General features: G+C 36.9%; 1 protein-coding gene across 1 annotated transcript in view; it reads left to right on the forward strand.

Moving 5' to 3' along the window:
- LOC127872867 (uncharacterized) overlaps positions 1-18,235 on the forward strand; it is a 33,336-nt gene extending 15,101 nt beyond the window's left edge. The window contains exons 2-3 of the mRNA XM_052416328.1: positions 16,650-16,935; positions 17,310-18,235. Coding sequence (XP_052272288.1) covers positions 16,662-16,935; positions 17,310-17,605 — 570 coding nt within the window. The 5' untranslated portion in view covers positions 16,650-16,661 and the 3' untranslated portion in view covers positions 17,606-18,235. The remainder of the gene's footprint in view (positions 1-16,649; positions 16,936-17,309) is intronic.
- Positions 18,236-19,263: the final 1,028 nt, after the last annotated feature.

Genomic DNA, 19,263 nt, shown 5'->3' on the forward strand with positions numbered 1-19,263 from the left:
TGTTTGGGTCCCCTGCAATTTCTATGCGTGCAGGACGCAGACCTAAAATTATCCCTGCATGCACATCGTACTGCGCTCGTTAGTCTTAAGCTGGGCAACCAAAATACTAAAGCCCACAATTGTAAAACGTTAGTTTCCATCCCTGATAACTATAACTAGCTGCTGTGAAACTGTTTTTTAAGTGTGTAAAATTACTCTCGAATCGTTTTTTTTTTTCATCAGAACAAAACTAGCGTATATAAATAAACGCGGAACATTTACATGCTTCATCGCTATTTTTAGACGTGTAGGAGAAATTCCAGCAAAAATTTCTCGTTTCAATTGGTCAAGTTGTAATGAATATTAATGATTTTCTGCAGTGTCGTAAAACTTTACAGCATGTTTTTATGACTTCTATCGAAAATCGGTATCGTCAATGAAAACATTTTTGTGTAGCAGAAAAGAGAATGTAATTTTAAGAATGGCTTTGTTCAAGTTTGGATTTTCGTCCGACAAATCTGTTAATAAAGAAGAATCCGATGGTAAACCTGACAGGAACGTAAATATGAAGAAAAACGAAGACATCAATTTTATCCCTAATGGAAAATTGAGTCATTTCCCATGGCTTGAATTTGACGATGAAAGCAAAAAAAGATTTTTATTTTATTGCTTTACTCTATGCATCAAAATAATTTCTGGTGATTATTTACTGATAAATCCTGATTTAACAGTTACATGAACACAATTTAGGGTACTAGCAGTATTAAGGACATGAATGAAATCAGCGTGATGAAGAACAATTTTGGCTGCTGTCTGGAAAAGGTCATTGAACCTATTGTCTTTATAATTGCCTATCCTTGATTTGAAACCCTTTGCAGCACAAAAGGCTTCCCACTTATCTTGAAGACCAAGGTAATCAATTGCCAGCCGGCCCAAAGGAATCAAAGGTTGTCCGCACCACCCTCCGCAACAGTTTCTGTCTTGAGCCAAAACTTGAACTTTGGAAGGTTGTCACGTCCTATCGGCCCCACCTCTACTATCAGGTCTTTTTCATACAACTTATCTCGTCAAATGCATACTCAGGGGTGGCGAAATCTAAAAAAACTATACTAGTCCACGGACAACCATTTAGGAAATTTAACTTGTCCGTTGCTGAACTACACTTGTCCGTTAATGTTTATATAAATTATAAACGCATTTATTGATAAATGTAAAACAATGTGGAATATACCAAAATGAGTATGATTTGCTAGTTTTGTTTATAGTTGTATTTCAATAGTACATTCATTATAGCAGTATATTATAAACAATATAAAGACTTTCTAAAACTTTTAATCTTGAAAAGCTAGTGTTAAAACATGTGTTGAACATAAGTACATCGTAATCTTAACAAATTAAACTAATCCAATATGTCAACCTCATCAGACTGAGGCTCTGCGCCGCTACTGGTAGCAATATGATTATCATCAACTGGTAACTATTGAAAATCTGTGAGCCAAGTTTCTTGAAAAGTTCTGGTGCGTATACTTAGATAATATTTTTTATCATAATCTTTCTTAGTTTTTTGGGGAGGTGGACTGCTCAAAGCTTCGGGTTTCTGCTCCGTTGTTGAAGATTTAAAAAAACTAAATGTTCCATTTTTACCATTAAAGTCGTCTTAAATAACAAGGTAGACCGTGTTTTGATTATCTTACTTTGATACTTTTTATTTCCGTCTGATTGTGAAAATAAAGAAACCAGTCTGTACACTGTCTAACGGTCGGGCCAAAGTTTAAAATGCGGCATGCTCCTGGTCTCTTATAGAATAAGGGAGATCACTGCGCAGGAGAGTGCCCGTATTTTAGCTTGATTGCTCCGCAAATAGCACTGACAATGTAATCGCATGTCAACATCCGGTTTTGTAAAACTTAATTACAGCTTTAATACAATGTATTTTTTTGTATACCTGGACCCGACTTTTAACAAACTTGTTGTCCACGGACAACTTAATTGAAAAAAATCAGTTGCCCAGACAAGCAAATGTACGACTCGGGCAACTCGGACATTTGATTTCGCCACCCCTGATACTTGTGAAATGCCAGAAGAACATGGGCCATAAAATGGAAATTTTTCACTGATTCCACCTCACTTTCATTTTCACATTGACCTAACAGTGATTTTTTATTGCTTTTATTTGTTACAGCCTGTGCCATTTGAATTTGGAAAATTAGCGTGATAAACCGTGAAATTGGGGAAAAAAGCGCCATTAACCATGAAATTGGAAAAAATAGCGCAATAAACCATGAAATTGGGAAAAATAGCGCGATAAACCGTGAAATTGGGAAAAATAGCGCCATTAACCATGAAATTGGGAAAAATAGCGCGATAAACCGTGAAATTGGGAAAAATAGCGCCATTAACCCTGAAATTGGGAAAAATAGCGCGATAAACCATGAAATTGGGAAAAATAGCGCCATTAACCATGAAATTGGGAAAAATAGCGCGATAAACCATGAAATTGGGAAAAATAGAGCGATAAACCATGTAATTGGGAAAAATTAAGCATTATAAATATGATTATAAGTAACAGAATTAATATTGTTTTTAAGTGCATGTTCAGGGGGGTTTTCTTAAGCCATTGTAGGAAAAGGAGTCTGGTCAAATTGGGATTTTTTAATCAATAAAAGTGGCAAATTTAGGAATTATTTACCTACAAAACGGACTAAACTAAAGTGATATATTGTGTAGGATGTATAGAAAATAGAGTTGAGATCTAGGGTTAAGAAATCATAATTAAGTCATAAGAGACTTCTTTCTTTAAAAAAAAAAAATTGGGGGGGGGGATTTTGATTTTTTGGGGGAACAAACGTGGATTTTTGTGATTGGGAAGCAGCCGAGTTTCGGCTGTAATTTTAAGCAAAAAAAATCACTGCCTAACATTTCTGATCGCCAGTCATTAAGCAGTTTGTTGGCCAGTTTTTCATTGACAGCCCTGTCTGACATAGTAAATGACAGTTTCTTCAAAGAGGTTATGGTGTAGTTATGATCGACATCTTGGTTCACTGCTCGATGAAGTTCACTCAATTCTGACAAATGGTTTTGGGTCACATTTGTTATCATAGTTGCTATCTCACTAGACACACTTGTGAAACCCAAACTCATTACCTCACCATTGTCAAGAGTGATTGAGGTGTCAATGATCTTCTTCCTTTTTCTGCTTGTCCCATCTCAGTGCAGACCCCAATAATTACACTTGTAAATTTTTGTTGCAATGAAAGTTTTTGTTATGAAGTGACCTTCCTCAACAATTGTCTGAACTGTGGAGCCTTGAGAAGTTCTCTGCTCACAAAGGTGTGGTCAAATAGTGTCTTTGCAACAACCTGTATGACTGGCGTAACTTTTTCAGTTGCAACTTCAAGAGCTACTAACTGAATAACGCATTCGCTAACAATGGTTGCAACGGCACCCTTTGTTGACCTTGTTTAGACCATCCGTTCAGATGCTCCAAGCTCTTTCAATTCTTCAGCCAATTCAGACAGCTGTGCATCCTTTTTGTAGAGCAGGTTTGTGACATGCTTGATTTTTAGCACACCTGGGCTGTGCTCATGGTAAGCTTTTGTGATCGCCTTTTTTCCGTCTTCCGTCGTGTGGCGTCAACATTTGCCAGGTGAACACTCCAGAGGCCACATTTATTTCTGATCTTAATGAAACTTGGTCAGAACATTTGTCCCATTGATACCTCAACTGAGTTCGAAACTGGGTTATGCTGGGTCAAAAACTAGGTCACTAGGTCAAAAAAAAGAAAAACCTCGTGAACACTGTAGAAGTCACATTTGATGCCCAATCTTCATGTAATTTTGTCAAAATGTTTGTCCTAATGATATGTTGGTTGAGTTGAAAAATGGTTCGGGTCCGTTGAAAAATATGGCTGCCAGGGGGCGGGGCAGTATTCCTTGTATGACTGTATAGAAACCTTGTGAACACTCTAGAAGTCACAATTTTAGCCCAATCATCATGAACTTGGTCTAAACATTGGTTTCATTGATATCTCGGACGAGTTCGAAAACGGTCCAGATCGGTGAAAAATATGGCCGCCAGGGGGTGGGACAGTTTTCTCTATATTCTCTATATGTATATAGTGAAAACATGTGAACAGTCTAGTTGTGATAAGCCATAATGTTAAAGAAAGATAACCTGTTCATACTTTCTGTACATACTTTCTAATAGTTAACTCCCTTGTTTAACCTGCTGACTCATTTAGTTCACATCTGGAATTTATTAAATCCCTTGGTTTCAAAACACTTAAAGGGTAAATACTTCAAATTGCATATTTTTCTAGTATAATGACATTTTTGGCTATGTTGTAATTTCTTGAGTAAATCTGTACTTATTGTTTTGTCACATTTGTTATCAGTTTGTAGCAAATTAATCTATAATGGGAACTATTACTGATAAGCCATCTTGGAGAAAACCCCTACTGTGTTCCACAGAGTTACAGGACAAGTAATTGTGGCAAAAGTAATTTTCATGTACCCTATTTTGATATAACCTTAAACGATGTGTATCTAGTGTCTTGTATTATTTGAATACTATTTTAATACCCGATATGTATCTAAAATACACACAGCGTTTTTTTTAAAGAAGACAGATAAATAAGCCTGAAATCTATCAAATTCAACAACAACATTTATTTCAGCAATAAAGCTTACAATAAAGCTTCTAGCATACAATAGTAAATGTCTGTTTTTAGATATAAAAATACTGATTGATACTGCTACAAAAATCAAAAAGTAAACTCACTGATCGCCTTCCCTTAATAATTCTGTAATTGTTGTTAATTCGAACTTCTGTTTTGAGAAATAAAATTTTTTGAACTAAATGCTGTTACAATTTATGTACTGTTTTATGTGGCCTGTAAAACAAATTAAAAATATATTCTGTTCTGTTCTATAAATACACTGTAACTCCAATATAAATCGCTCCGTTATAACGCTGAATCCAATATAACGCGGAGGGTGCTTGGATCCCATTTTTTCTCCAACCTTCCATTTGATTTCTGATTCAAATCCGTATTATGCAACTTCATGTATTTTCAGACAATTCAAAGATGGCGGCAATCACAGTCATGTTGATTGCTTTATTCAACCGTCCGTTGAACCGATTATAATCGCCTCGAGGTTAAACAACACCGACAGCTAATTGGTGTTAATCTGTTGTTTAATGCCATAAAGGTGTGAAAAACTCGCGTGTCAGTGTTTATTACATGTATTCCTCATCAGAGCGGTTCAGTGCGATAATTTCCATAAGTTAAGTGCAAGCGGGATAGTTATGCAATTCAAGTAATTCAAAGCGATTGAAACATTCTTACTTTGATATGGTTGCAGTTTGACTATATTAAATGAGCATCTGTGAAATATACTGCCTACTGTATAAAACAACTTTTTCTGTCATTTCATTTTCATTCTAGTATTATGTCATTTAATCTTTCAGTTCGTGTATACGAAATTAAATAATGCAGACGATTTATTGACATGCGAACGCAGTGTACCGGCAATTGTTTACAGAGTTTCACTTTCATTTTCGTGCGGTATCAGAAAGTTCTCGGGAAACACGTTTTTTGCATGCGTATGACGCAATAAAACAATTTTTTGTACATGAGTCGTATTGCATTCAATCTAAATTTAAAGTCGCTCGTCCAATGAAAGCTCTGCCCCATAATGCACTGTACTCTTAACACTTCTGAAAATGGCATATATGCGTACGGTTGTGTTTAAGAATTTCTTAAACATATATCGTCATTAATGTTCAAAATTATTTTTTTTTAAGTGATGTTGCAATTTTATTGGATTATCCGATAAATGTGCACATAAGAAAAGCGGTATGTATACTGTTATCGATATGATTCGGTTTATATGCATGTATTTGCATCAACACAGCATGGCAATATACATGACCTATATTATAGGATATTCTATACCTGTTTTTTTAGCTCCACTGGCCAAAGGCCAGCAGGGCTTATGTCATGGTCCTGTGTCCGTCGTGTGTGCACCCGTGCGTGCGTGCGTCCGTGCGTGCGTGCGTTAACTTTTTCTTTAAACATTTTCTTCTCCTAAACTACTGGTCCAAATCTGATGAAATTTCTCAGGAATGTTCCTGTGGTGAACCTCTTTCAAATTTGTTCAAATAATGCCCCTGGGGTCAAATTTGACCCTGCCCCGGGGATTCAAAAAATTGAAAATTTGCTTATATAAGGCCTATTTTGTGCAAACTTGATAAATCTTCTTGTCCATAACCATTAGGCCTAGGGCTACCAAATTTGGTATGTATTGACATCTTATAGTCCTCTACCAAGTTTGTTCAAATTATGCCCCTGGGGTCAAATTTGACCCTGCCCCGGGGGGGGTCAAAAAATTGAAAATTTGCTTATATAAGGCCTATTTTGTGCAAACTTTAAAAATCTTCTTGTCCGTAACCATTGGGCCTAGGGCTACCAAATTTGCTATGTAGTGATATCTTATAGTCCTCTACCAAGTTTGTTCAAATTATGCCCCTGGGGTTAAATTTGACCCTGCCCCGGGGGGTCAAAACATTGAAAATTTGCTTATATAAGGCCTATTTTGTGCAAACTTTAAAAATCTTCTTGTCCATAACCGTATGGCATAGGGCTACCAAATTTGGTATGTAGTGACATCTTATAGTCCTCTACCAAGTTTGTTCAAATTATGCCCCTGGGGTCAAATTTGACCCTGCCCAGGAGGTTTAAAAAATTGAAAATTTGCTTATATAAGGCCTATTTTGTGAAAACTTTAAAAATCTTCTCGTCCATTACCATTGGGCCTAGGGCTACCAAATTTGGTATGTAGTGGCATCTAATAGTCCTCTACCAAGTTTGTTCAAATTATGCCCCTGGGGTCAAATTTGACCCTGCCCTGGGGGGTCAAAAAATAAAAAATTTGCATATATAAGCCCTATTTTGTGCAAACTTTAAAAATCTTCTTGTCCATAACCGTATGGCATAGGGCTACCAAATTTGGTATGTACTGACATCTTATAGTCCTCTACCAAGTTTGTTCAAATTAAGCCCCTGGGATCAAATTTGACCGTTCCCCAGGGGTCACAAAATTGAACATATGCTTATATCGGGCCCATTTTGTGCAAACTATAAAAATCTTCTTGTCCATAACCATTTGGCCTATTTCTACCAAATTCGGTAGGTAGTGACATCTAATAGTTTTCTACTTAGTTTGTTCAAATTATGCCCCTAGGAACAAATTTGACCTTGTCCCAGGGGTCACAAAAATGAACATATGCTTCTCAAAAAAGTGTGTGAAATGTATGTTTTACGTACGTTTTGCGTGCGTTAAACGTGGCGGTATTGGCACTGCGTTTTTTGTGCGCTTTTTCTTACCGAGTGAGTTTTTAACAAAAACAAACAAACAAACAAGAAAATGTGCGCTTTTTGTGGATAAATGTGCGCTTTATGTGCGTTAAACGTGTGCTTTTTATAAGTGTGTTCAATGTGCGCTTTTATGTGCGTTAAATGTGCGTTAAACGTGCGCTTTTTATATAAGTGCGTTTTTGACTACCATTTATGTGTGTAAAATGTGCGCTTTTAAGTGCGTTAAATGTGCGCTTTTTGTGAGTTAAATGTGCGCTTTTTGTGAGTTAAATGTGAGTTTGTTTGTTTTTTTAAAGCGCACATTTAACTCACAAAAAGCGCAGTTATAACCCACATAAAAGCGCACATGTGTGTTAAAGTGCGCTTTTATGTGCGTTAAATGTGCGTTAAACGTGCGCTTTTTATAAGTGCGTTTTTGACTGCCATTTATGTGTGTAAAATGTGCGCTTTTAAGTGCGTTAAATGTGCGCTTTTTGTGAGTTAAATGTGCGCTTTTTTATTTAAAAAGCGCACATTTAACTCACGAAAAGCGCAGTTATAACCCACATAAAAGCGCACATGTGTGTTAAATGTGCGCTTTTATGTGCGTTAAATGTGCGCTTTTTAAATAAAAAAGCGCACATTTAACTCACAAAAAGCGCACATTTAACGCACGTTAAGCGCAGTTATAACCCACACAAAACGCACAATTAATGCACATGAATGGCAGCAAAAAACGCACTCACAAAAAGCACACATGTGCGTTAAAGGTGCATCTTTTGCCTTAACAGTTGATTCAATTATATGCTGTTAAAAGTTTTTTTTAATTCAGATATGCAATAAAAACCAATAATTATATAAACATATATATTTGTGTATTTTAATAATTACAAGATAATTCAATTTTATACTTTTATGTACACCAACATTTTTTAACATACATGAGTAATTAAATATCAATGGCAAATTGATGAAATAAATATAAATATAATTTGATTATAAATAAACAAAAAATAATAGCATACTATAATAACATGTACAGTATATACACACGAACAGCTATATACATAAGAAAGATGCATATCAATCAAGGCCTTTCAGCATTTCTTTGAGGCAGCGGAGTGCAGCTCTCATCTTTCTCTCCAAGTCTGCCACCAGCCGGTCAAACTTCTTTGCAACTATTATACTGTCATGGCCTTTGCGCGATGCGTCTTGTGCATGATCTCATTTGATCAGGTCCTGAAAGATATTTTATTTTAAGTGTTGAATATTGCTGTTATGGTAATCTTGTTGCTATAAAAATTATAAATTTAAATCAAAACTAGTTTGTTTGCTTGTTGTTTTTGGTTGTTTATTTTGCAATTTTAAACCCCTGATCACATGTGACTTAACGCTTTTCATAAATAAATACGTTTGATAGAAAATACTGTTCGAAAATGTACCAAGATACATGGTCTCATTTTGCTGTGTGGACTGGTCGGAAGTATGACACCTTTAAAATGCAATAACCAGTACCCTGTATAGTTTTACCTCTAAACAAATCCAGCTTTTCTTGGTCAAGGAGAGGGCGCGGTTTTCCCACTCCTGTTCTCCTCATGTCGGCCAGCTTGTGCAGGGTAAAACCTGGTATTCAAGTCCATACATCAGGTAGTCTCTCTTTTGCTCCTTTTTTTGGCAGGGGATGCGATGATGCACATTCTTTCCATGGGGTTTAAACTTTTAATTTAAAAGTTCTCATTTAATATGGGGGAAAAATCTTTTCATTAATGACCAAAAATAGGTATAAATAACTTTAAGATGACAATAACCATAAAATACAGCCATAATAATTCAAATGGTGTTGTTTTTCTTTAAAATTGCATTACATTTACTCATCCATTTACATTTCCCAGTGACAATACATAAATATGATAATGATCATAATTAATTCAATAAACTAAATAAAAAAGGGATGCAGAATTGAAAATACGAACCTGTTACAACAGACTGTTCTTCAGTATTCCAAAAATACAGGCAGTTGTTGAACTAGACCATATCACTTTATATGTCTTTAACCACCCACTTTTAATCTCCTTTATTGTTGATTTACACATTGTAGTAAATACACATTTTTTTTCATCACACAATACTTCATGCTGAAAGTATTTCAAGACATTTTACACTAGAATAATAAGTCTTAATTCTAGCTTAAAGTCAGTTGCTGATGCTGCTTGTTTTCAAAAAATAACTTCCTATCTGTGGTTCTCAAATAGATGGTGCCTGAACAAATCAAAAGTATATCAACACCCCTTAGTTAGGCTTAGATGGAGGACTGATAGGGACTGGCTATTCTCTTATCTGATACCATGCTGTGTCTAAGCCAAAAATTGCATAATTTGAGAAATACTGATAAGGCAGTCATTTCAACACCAAAATATTTATTGAATAATACACAGCACCCTTAACACATTATATTTAATTGTAAATATTTAAATATAACATGCTGAATGGTTTTAGCAAATAATATTAATAGTATAAATATTATTTTAATTGCCTTTTAAAATGTATGTTTATGGTCAATGTGGTAGACATTAATTGTATTAGGGTATAAATATCAGTATAAGAAAGTTCAAATACTTATTTATGTTGAGGAAATATAATTGATACTATCAAGCCCACATAATACTTTTGACACTTTCAATATTTTTTATTAGTTATGCACAGTCTGATTTAGGTGGAAATTGTTAGAAATGTTTGAGATTAAAACGTAAGCAATAGGTATGCATTGAAATTGTATGATAAAGTATGTAAACATTAAACAGGTTAATATGGACAACCAGTAATTATTCAAACTGCCCCTTATATTATTACAGGTTACTGAGATATATGTCTATGTTTAATCATTTGATGTAAATAAATTGTTAGAGCCTGCAACAATTTTGTTTCTTGTTCAATTTCTGTACAACATTTGCTAAACGGTTGTTAAAGACGCACTTTTTAAGAAGTGTGTTAAACATGTGTCTTTTTAGATACATCCTTTTAAAACAGATCATATGATAAAAACGCACTTATGAAATAAAAGACTAACTTATGCTTAAAAAAGACGCACATCAAAATAGAAAAACGCACTTTTGTGAGAAAAAAACCCACATCTGTAAACCTTAAAACACACTTCTTAGATAAAAGACGCACTTCCTAAATAAAAGACGCACTTCTTAGATAAAAACACACATTTTGCTCACATCTACACTCAAAAGCGCACTTACAGATAAAGAAAACACACAAAAAACGCACTTCCTAAATAAAAGACGCACTTCTTAGATAAAAAACACACATTTTGCTCACATCTACTCTCAAAAGCGCACTTACAGATGAAGAAAACACACAAAAAACGCACTTTTTCACTAAAATAACGCACTTTAATAGAAAAAACGCACAAAAAGCGCACTTAAATGCACTTTTGAACACTGAAAACGCACATATTAACAAAAAACACACAATTAACGCACTTTTAAGTGCGCTAAATGTGTGTTTTGGTAAAAAGTGCGTTTTTATTTGACAAGGGCCTTTTTTGTGCAAACTTTAAAAATCTTCTTGTTCTGAATTATAGAGCTTAGGGCTACTAAATTTGGTATGTAGTGATATCTTATAGTCCTCTACCAAATTTGTTCAAATTATTCCCCTGGGCTCAGATTTGACCCGGCCCCGGGGGTCACAAAACTGAACATATGACGTTTACCAGTGGAGATTACTGCGGCTGTTTGGCTGTGACCAACAACAACATCAACATCTTGTAAACATGAGATAAAACCCTGTCATTTAGTGCCATTTTAGGTCAGATGGTGACTGCTTACAAAGGCATTGAAGTAAGAACATGTGTTATGAATGTTTTTCTTATAAACTGAAAAAAGTCGGGTTTTATTTAAATATGTCGAAAGTGACCATATATCCGGATAAAAATATTTTGGATGACATGTTAATTTCATGTCTTTTTTATAGTGTTAAAACCAGTTTAATAATATATTATTGATTTTAAAAACACAGCTTCCATGAACATAATTATTTCAAGGAAAGTCAATATATGATACTGCACGCAGGGGTGGCGAAATCAAATGTCCGAGTTGCCCGAGTCGTACATTTGCTTGTCTGGGCAACTGAGTTTTTTTCAATTAAGTTGTCCGTGGACAACAAGTTTTTTAAAAGTCTCGTCCAGGTATACAAAATTACATTGTATTAAAGCCGTAATTAAGTTTTACAAAACCGGATGTTGACACTCGATTACATTGTCAGTGCTGTTTGCGGAGCAATCAAGCTAAAATACGTGCACTTTCCTGCGCAGTGATCTCCCTTATTCTATAAGAGACCGAGAGCATGCCGCATTTTCAACATTCGGCCCGACTGTTAGACAGTGTACAGATTGGTTTCTTTATTTTTACAATCAGACGGAAATAAAAAGTATCAATCTAAGATAATCAAAACACGGTCTACCTTGTTATTTAAGACGACTTTTATGGTAAAGATGAAACTTTTTTTTTAAATCTTCAACAACGGAGCAGAAACCGGAAGCTTTGAGCAGCCCACCTCCAAAAAAACTAAGAAAGATTATGATAAAAAATATGATCTAAGTAAACGCACCAGAACTTTTCAAGAAACTTGGCTCACAGATTTTCAATGGTTGCCAGTTTATATAATCAAATTGCTACCAGTAGCCGAGCCACAGTCTGAAGAGGTCCACATATTGGACTAGTTTGATTTGTTAAGATTACAATGTACTTATGTTCAGCACATGTTTTAATAACACTTAGTCTAGCTTTGCAAGATTTAAAGTTTGAGAAAGTCTTTATATTGTTTATAATATACTGCTATAATGAATGTACCATTGAAATACAATTATAAACAAAACAAGCAAATCATACTCATTTTGATATATTCCACACTTTTTAACATTAATCAATAAATGCGTTTATAATTTATATAAACATTAACGGACAAGTGTAGTTCAGCAACGGACAAGTTAAATTTCCTAAATGGTTGTCCGTGGACAAGTATAGTTTTTTGAGATTTCGCCACCCCTGGCACGGTAAACTCAAACTTTGTATCGAAGACAAGGTGTTGAAATTAATGAAGTGCAATGTCTTAACTATCGTATATGCTGCTTTTTAATAACTAATGATTAATTGTTCCATTTGTGTATCGTGACTGATCATGAATTGTTGAAATGATTGTCAATTGCTCAACAATCCATATATATTTCTGACCATTTTATAATTTTCTTAATATTAGTTGTGAATTGATCTTAGAAGTCAAATGTATTACTTAATTAAATACATTTATAAATATAAAGAAATAATCTTTAGATTATCATAATATTCTCAGGCTTGTTGGTCTTAGGGATGTGTGGGTTGATGAGCAATTTCTCCTTTTATCACAATTATTTCTACCCTACCTGATCATTTCCTTCATATTCCATTTTAATTCAATTGACGTCTGCAACCTCTTTCAAATTGGGAAAGTCCAAAATGTGTTGTTTGGTAAAGGGTTAAGGAATTTTGATTCCTATGGGTCTTGTGAATCTGTTTCAAATCAAATGCGTAGATTTGATCTTCAGCATCTAAAAATATGTGAAATAGAAAGAATGACAATATATTTTGGAGAGATAAATGTACCTACGTTATTAGCAAAGGACCTGTGCAACAATTCCCAGGCTTTTTTGTCTGTTTAGTTAACACGGTAGTAACTTTTTCCATATATAAAAATGCTCATCCTTCCAACTTTAAGCGCCCAGTGGGACGAGGGATAGAAAGAGAAAGTCACAATTTGCTTGAGTACATTTCAACCCATGGGCATTACACGTTTTTTTCGCAAAGAAAAAATAGTGGAGCGATGCAGGGCCATCATGGCCCTCTTGTTTTATAGCGCCCTGCAGTAAATGAACTTAAAACCTATAACGCGGATCCGTTATATTGCTGTTTCGCGGCTTGGACCCCATTGACCGCGCTATATTGGAGTTACAGTGTATACCTCTGGTTCAGTTGATTGTATAAAATTTATTATTTGATAAAGGAGTCAGCAAACTATTAAAATAAAATTGGTAGATTTTTGTATAAGCGTTTACATGCCAAATTCTATTTTTTAAATACACGGAATAAAATTCTCATTATATTATTCATTTTAAAATGAGCAAATAAAGAAATATAGAAATGTAATTATAATTGAATATTTGGTAAAGATATTTCATTCTCCATTTATATAATACCACTTATGATGTTGTGGTTGTTGTTGTTATAAAACCACTTGTTTACAATGTATTTAATATAAGAGAGACGGACAAACTTTATTAACTTATTGTGTTAATCAGTTTTCAAAAATACCATTTGAAGATCAGCCGCAATGGTAAATATCGATTCTTGAATGCATTCTTAAGTTATTTACATATCATCAAATATTTTATGAAAATATTAAAGTAATGTAAAGCTGTGTGATTTAAATCAGAATGAAGATGTATAACATATTCCTGTCAGTTGATATACTTTACAAATGCTTTTATTTGCCTATATATATATATATATATCAGCAAAAAGAGTAAATAAAGTATCAATTTATTAAAAATACAGTGTCAATAAATGACAGACCCCAGCATATCCGCATTATGCGTATAATCCTCATAAGCTCTCAACGGACCTACCACTGGGTTAATGCATTTTTTTCCTGTGCACCTGTTAGTTTTGATCACAGCTGATTATGATCGCTGCTCTGTGACCACAGCAGGATATCAATGAATGGGGATAATACACAGGATTGGGGCCAATAGTGAACCCAATAAAGTATATTATTGTTGTAACTATGTACTGCAGAGCTATTGGAGATTGCAAAATGGGTCTTTCGAACTGGGATTCATGTGTATTTTACTGTAAGGTAACTTCTAAATGATTTTGGGGTTTCAGATATAGTTTTATATTATAAAAAAATAACTAGTTCTTTGTCGTTTATGAACATGTATACTACATAGACAATATTATCACATTCTATATACACTTATACTATTACTATTGCCAATTCATGATTTTGCGATATGTTGTCTGAAGAAGGACATTTGTTGCACGCTTAAGGATAAATATTTAGATTTTTGCATCCTCTTTGAGTTTCACAGTGAGTGATTGACTAACTATGCGATTTACTTTTCGAAGGGGTGATCGACTGACTGCGCGACTGTTTATGTAAGCGAGTGACTGACTGTAAGAATGTTTGAGGGACGGACTCACTCCGCGAATGAACATGCGATTTACTGACAGTGCGAGTTTACAAGTGCGCGATTGAATTACAGTTACACTGATTGAATAATTTGGCTATAACTTTTTTTTCATCAAACGCCATAAAACTGATAGAAAGTAAAGAATTTATGTGTTCTACCGTAAATTCGGCTAATGAAAATATTGAGCCGGAGGGAACTCACTGATTGACTTACTGTAAGAATGGGATTGATGGACTGAATATGCGAAAGGAGCTGTGAGTGAGTGACAAGTGTGATGGATTGACTGACAGTATAACATGTGAGAGATTGACATACTGTAGGAATGAGTGAGTGATTGACTTACAATGCGAATTTCTATGGGAGTGACAGTGCGATTTAATTGTGACTGTTAAATTATTCACCGCCTTTAATCATTAAATTGTGTTCCAAACGAAAACTAATTTACCCATCAAAGACTCGACCATACTAGTCTAGTATCAATCAAGAATCAGGGGTTAAAAAGAAAGACTAAAAACCTCGCAATCGATATAAATTTCGTTGTCTCAAACCAATTCGAACCACAACCCCCAATCAAGCAAGGTGTAAAAGTTACTGGTCGTTTGGCGGTTGTCAATTTATAGCACATTTCTTGATCGGTACTTATGAAAGCTGTCGTTATTCCGTAAGCGGTTTGGTCGGAAATTTAGAGGAAAATACTCGGGACTGAATAACAGTGGTCGCCGTTGCGAGTTGGTTGTTATGACGGGGTGGTCGCTAGAGGCCTAGAATTATGTCCATGATACACTCGAGTCAGCGTGTTCACGAGTACACCTATATTGTTAGTAAACACTTTTTTATGTTTAAGATACGTAGCACTGCGAATTAATATCTAAACTGTTCATATTTACACCTATGTTGTTAGTGAACTCTTTTTAACCAGGTTTTCCGAAGGAAAAAACTGGTTATTAGATTGGCGAATGCGGGCGGGCTGGCTGGCTGGCTGGCGGGCTGGCGGAATAAGCTTGTCCGGGCCATAACTATGTCGTTCATTGTCAGATTTTAAAATCATTTGGCACATTTGTTCACCATCATTGGACGGTTTGTCGCGCGAAATAATTACGTCGATATCTCCAAGGTCAAGGTCACACTTTGAGTTCAAAGGTCAAAAATGGCCATAAATGAGCTTGTCCGAGCCATAACTATGTCGTTCATCGTCAGATTTTAAAATCATTTGGCACATTTGTTCACCATCATTGGACGGTGTGTCGCGCGAAATAATTACGTCGATATCTCCAAGGTCAAGGTCACACTTTGAGTTCAAAGGTCAAAAATGGCCATAAATGAGCTTGTCCTGGCCATAACTATGTCATTCATTGTGAGATTTTAAAATCATTTGGCACATTTGTTCACCATCATGGGACGGTGTGTCCCACGAAAGAATCACGTCAATATCTCCAATGTCAAGGTCGCCACGACTAAAAATAGATTTAAAAAAAAAAAAAAAACTTACAAAGGGGGTTAATTTTATTTGGTCATTTCAATAGTTCAGTTTGAGTTTTCTCCCTTTATCAGATTTTTTTTTCACAATGAAAACCTGGTTTTGTGACAATTTTGTCCCTTGTTAATTTTAAAATTTCAATAAACAACAATGCAAATTAATAACGAAAGGCACGTCGCATTGAATGAAACAACTATTATCACATCGTTTATAAAGCCTCGTTACCAAAGAATGGCATCAATTTTAGAACTCTACACATGCAATATAAACATGAGAACAATGAACCGCTGAATTAACAAAAAATAAAGCTTATTGTTGAGTCGGCAGATTTACCAGTGCTTCCGATCTACGAGTTCACAACCACACATCTGACATTTTAAAAGTTGGGCTGATAAAGGCACTGTAACACTGACTCTTTATAACTCGCTTAAATATTTTCCAATACAATCGAAATGAATCCTTAACTTGCCTGCAAATGTTCATTGAATGTATTTTTTTGGACCAATCGGCTCTATACTTTTAATACTATCGTTCAAATGCCTTCCACATGTGGTTGTTTAAGCCTACGCACCAGTTCATTAAAGTTTTAATATATATATTTTCAGAGCGTAATTATTATGACGGGGGCAAACGACATCGGCAGGAAAAGTCCCGGCAACATAGGTCGTGCGATTGGCTCATTGTGCCGTCATGTCCGGGACCTGTCACCGATTGCCACAGTTCTTGTTTCGCATGTGTTGCCTCGGTGCGAGAATCGGTTTGACGGGTCCCTCACGCAGGACTTCATCTGTCGCTGGAACAGAGATGAGGAGGCCGTCAATCAGGAGATAGAAGCGTTGTCATGCTCCTGGTTACAGCCAGTGCGACATCCGCGATTTTATGATTTGCATGGTAAGCAGCCGAACAATAAATTAAAATGATACTTTTTGTTAATGATTGTTTGTGCTTGGATTATAAATTTTGTGTTAATTTGCCATGATCAAAGTTGGCGTCTAAAAGTACGCTTCTATATTCAGGACAGTTACTTGAACAAATGCCTCAAATGATTGTGCGTACCTCTTCTTTGATACTATTTAATTTAATCGATCGTCTAAATTGTTCATGTGTTCATCACAAGACGTGTGCTCGTGTAAATACAATGTCTTTTCTGTGACAAAGGTAATATAATACAAAATAGTAAGTTTTTGTAAGATGTCATTATGATCGTACCGCTTTAACATGCATGCACAAAAGGAAGAAATGCACATTTTTGTTTTCTTTATAAGGTCCAAACCGACGCCTCCTCAGCCGGGATGGGCTTCACCTCAGTTTTGACGGCACCGAGGAGGTGTGCCGCAATATGTACGATGCGGTCTACAGCCCCCGAGCTTCGGAAGCCACACCGTCATCTCCTGAGCGGCACTGCATCAACACCTCACTACTGTACAGTGAAGTATTATTGCTTACAACATCTCAGCCTACATCCACCACAAACAAGCCACCTATATTCACCACCACCAAGCAGCCAACACTCACAACCACCAAGCAGCCAACATCCACTTCATCCATCACCATCAATTAGCCAACACCCACTTCATCCACCACCACCAAGCAGACAACACCCACTTCATCCATCACCATCAAGCAGAAAACACCCACTTCATCCATCACCACCAAGCAGACAACACCCACCACCACCAAGCAGTCAACACCCACTTCATCTATCACCACAAGCAGTCAACACCCACTTCATCCATCACCATCAAGCAGACAACACCCACTTCATCCATCACCACCAAGCAGTCAACACCCACTTCATCCATCACCACCAAGCAGACAACACCCACTTCATCCATCACCACCAAGCAGTCAACACCCACTTCATCCATCACCATCAAGCAGGAAACACCCACTTCATCCATCACCATCAAGCAGACAACACCCACTTCATCCACCACCACCAAGCAGACAACACCCACTTCATCCACCACCACAAAACAGACAACATCCACCACCTCCAAGCAGCCAACACCCACTTCATCCATCACCACCAAGCAGCCAACAACCACTTCATCCATAAAAAAGCAGCCAACACCCACTGCATCCGTCACCAAAAAGCAGCCAACACCCACTTCATCCATCACCTAAAAGCAGCCAACACCCACTTCATCCATCACCATCAAGCAGACAACACCCACTTCATCCACCACCACCAAGCAGACAACCCACCACCACCAAGCAGCCAACACCCACTTCATCCATCACCACCAAGCAGCCAAAACCCACTTCATCCATCACCAAAAAGCAGCAAACACCCACTTCATCCACCACCACCAAGCAGACAACACCCACGACCACCAAGCAGCCAACACCCACTTCATTCATCACCACCAAGCAGCCAACACCCACTTCATCCATCATAAATAAGCAGCGAACACCCACTTCATCCATCACCAAAAAACAGCCAACACCCACTTCATCCACCACCACCAAGCAGCCAACACCCACCACCACCAAGCAGCCAACACCCACTTCATCCATCACCACCAAGCAGCCAACACCCACTTCATCCATCACCAAAAAGCAGCCAACACCCACTTCATCCACCACCACCAAGCAGCCAACACCCACCACCACCAAGCAGCCAACACCAACTTCATCTATCACCACCAAGCAGCCAACACCCACTTCATCCATCACCAAAAAGAAGCCAACACCCACTTCATCCATCACCACCAAGCAGCCAACACCCACTTCATCCATCACCACCACGCAGCCAACACCCACTTCATCCATCACCAAAAAGCAGCCAACACCCACTTCATCCATCACCAAAAAGCAGCCAACACCCACTTCATCCATCACCATCAAGCAGAGAACACCCACTTCATCCACAACCACCAAGCAGACAACACCCACCACCACCAAGCAGCCAACACCCACTTCATCCATCACCACCAAGCAGCCAACACCCACTTCATCTATCACCAAAAAGCAGCCAACACCCACTTCATCCACCACCACCAAGCAGCCAACACCCACCACCACCAAGCAGCCAACACCCACCACCACCAAGCAGCCAAAACCCACTTCATCCATCACCACCAAGCACCCAACACCTACTTCATCCATCACCAAAAAGCAGCCAACACCCACTTCATCCATCACCAAAAAGCAGCCAACACCCACTTCATCTACCACCACCAAGCAGCCAACACCCACCACCACCAAGCAGCCAAC

The sequence above is a fragment of the Dreissena polymorpha genome, chromosome 3 (genome assembly GCF_020536995.1).
Source record: "Dreissena polymorpha isolate Duluth1 chromosome 3, UMN_Dpol_1.0, whole genome shotgun sequence".
In the NCBI taxonomy this organism is placed as follows: Eukaryota; Metazoa; Mollusca; class Bivalvia; order Myida; family Dreissenidae; genus Dreissena; species Dreissena polymorpha.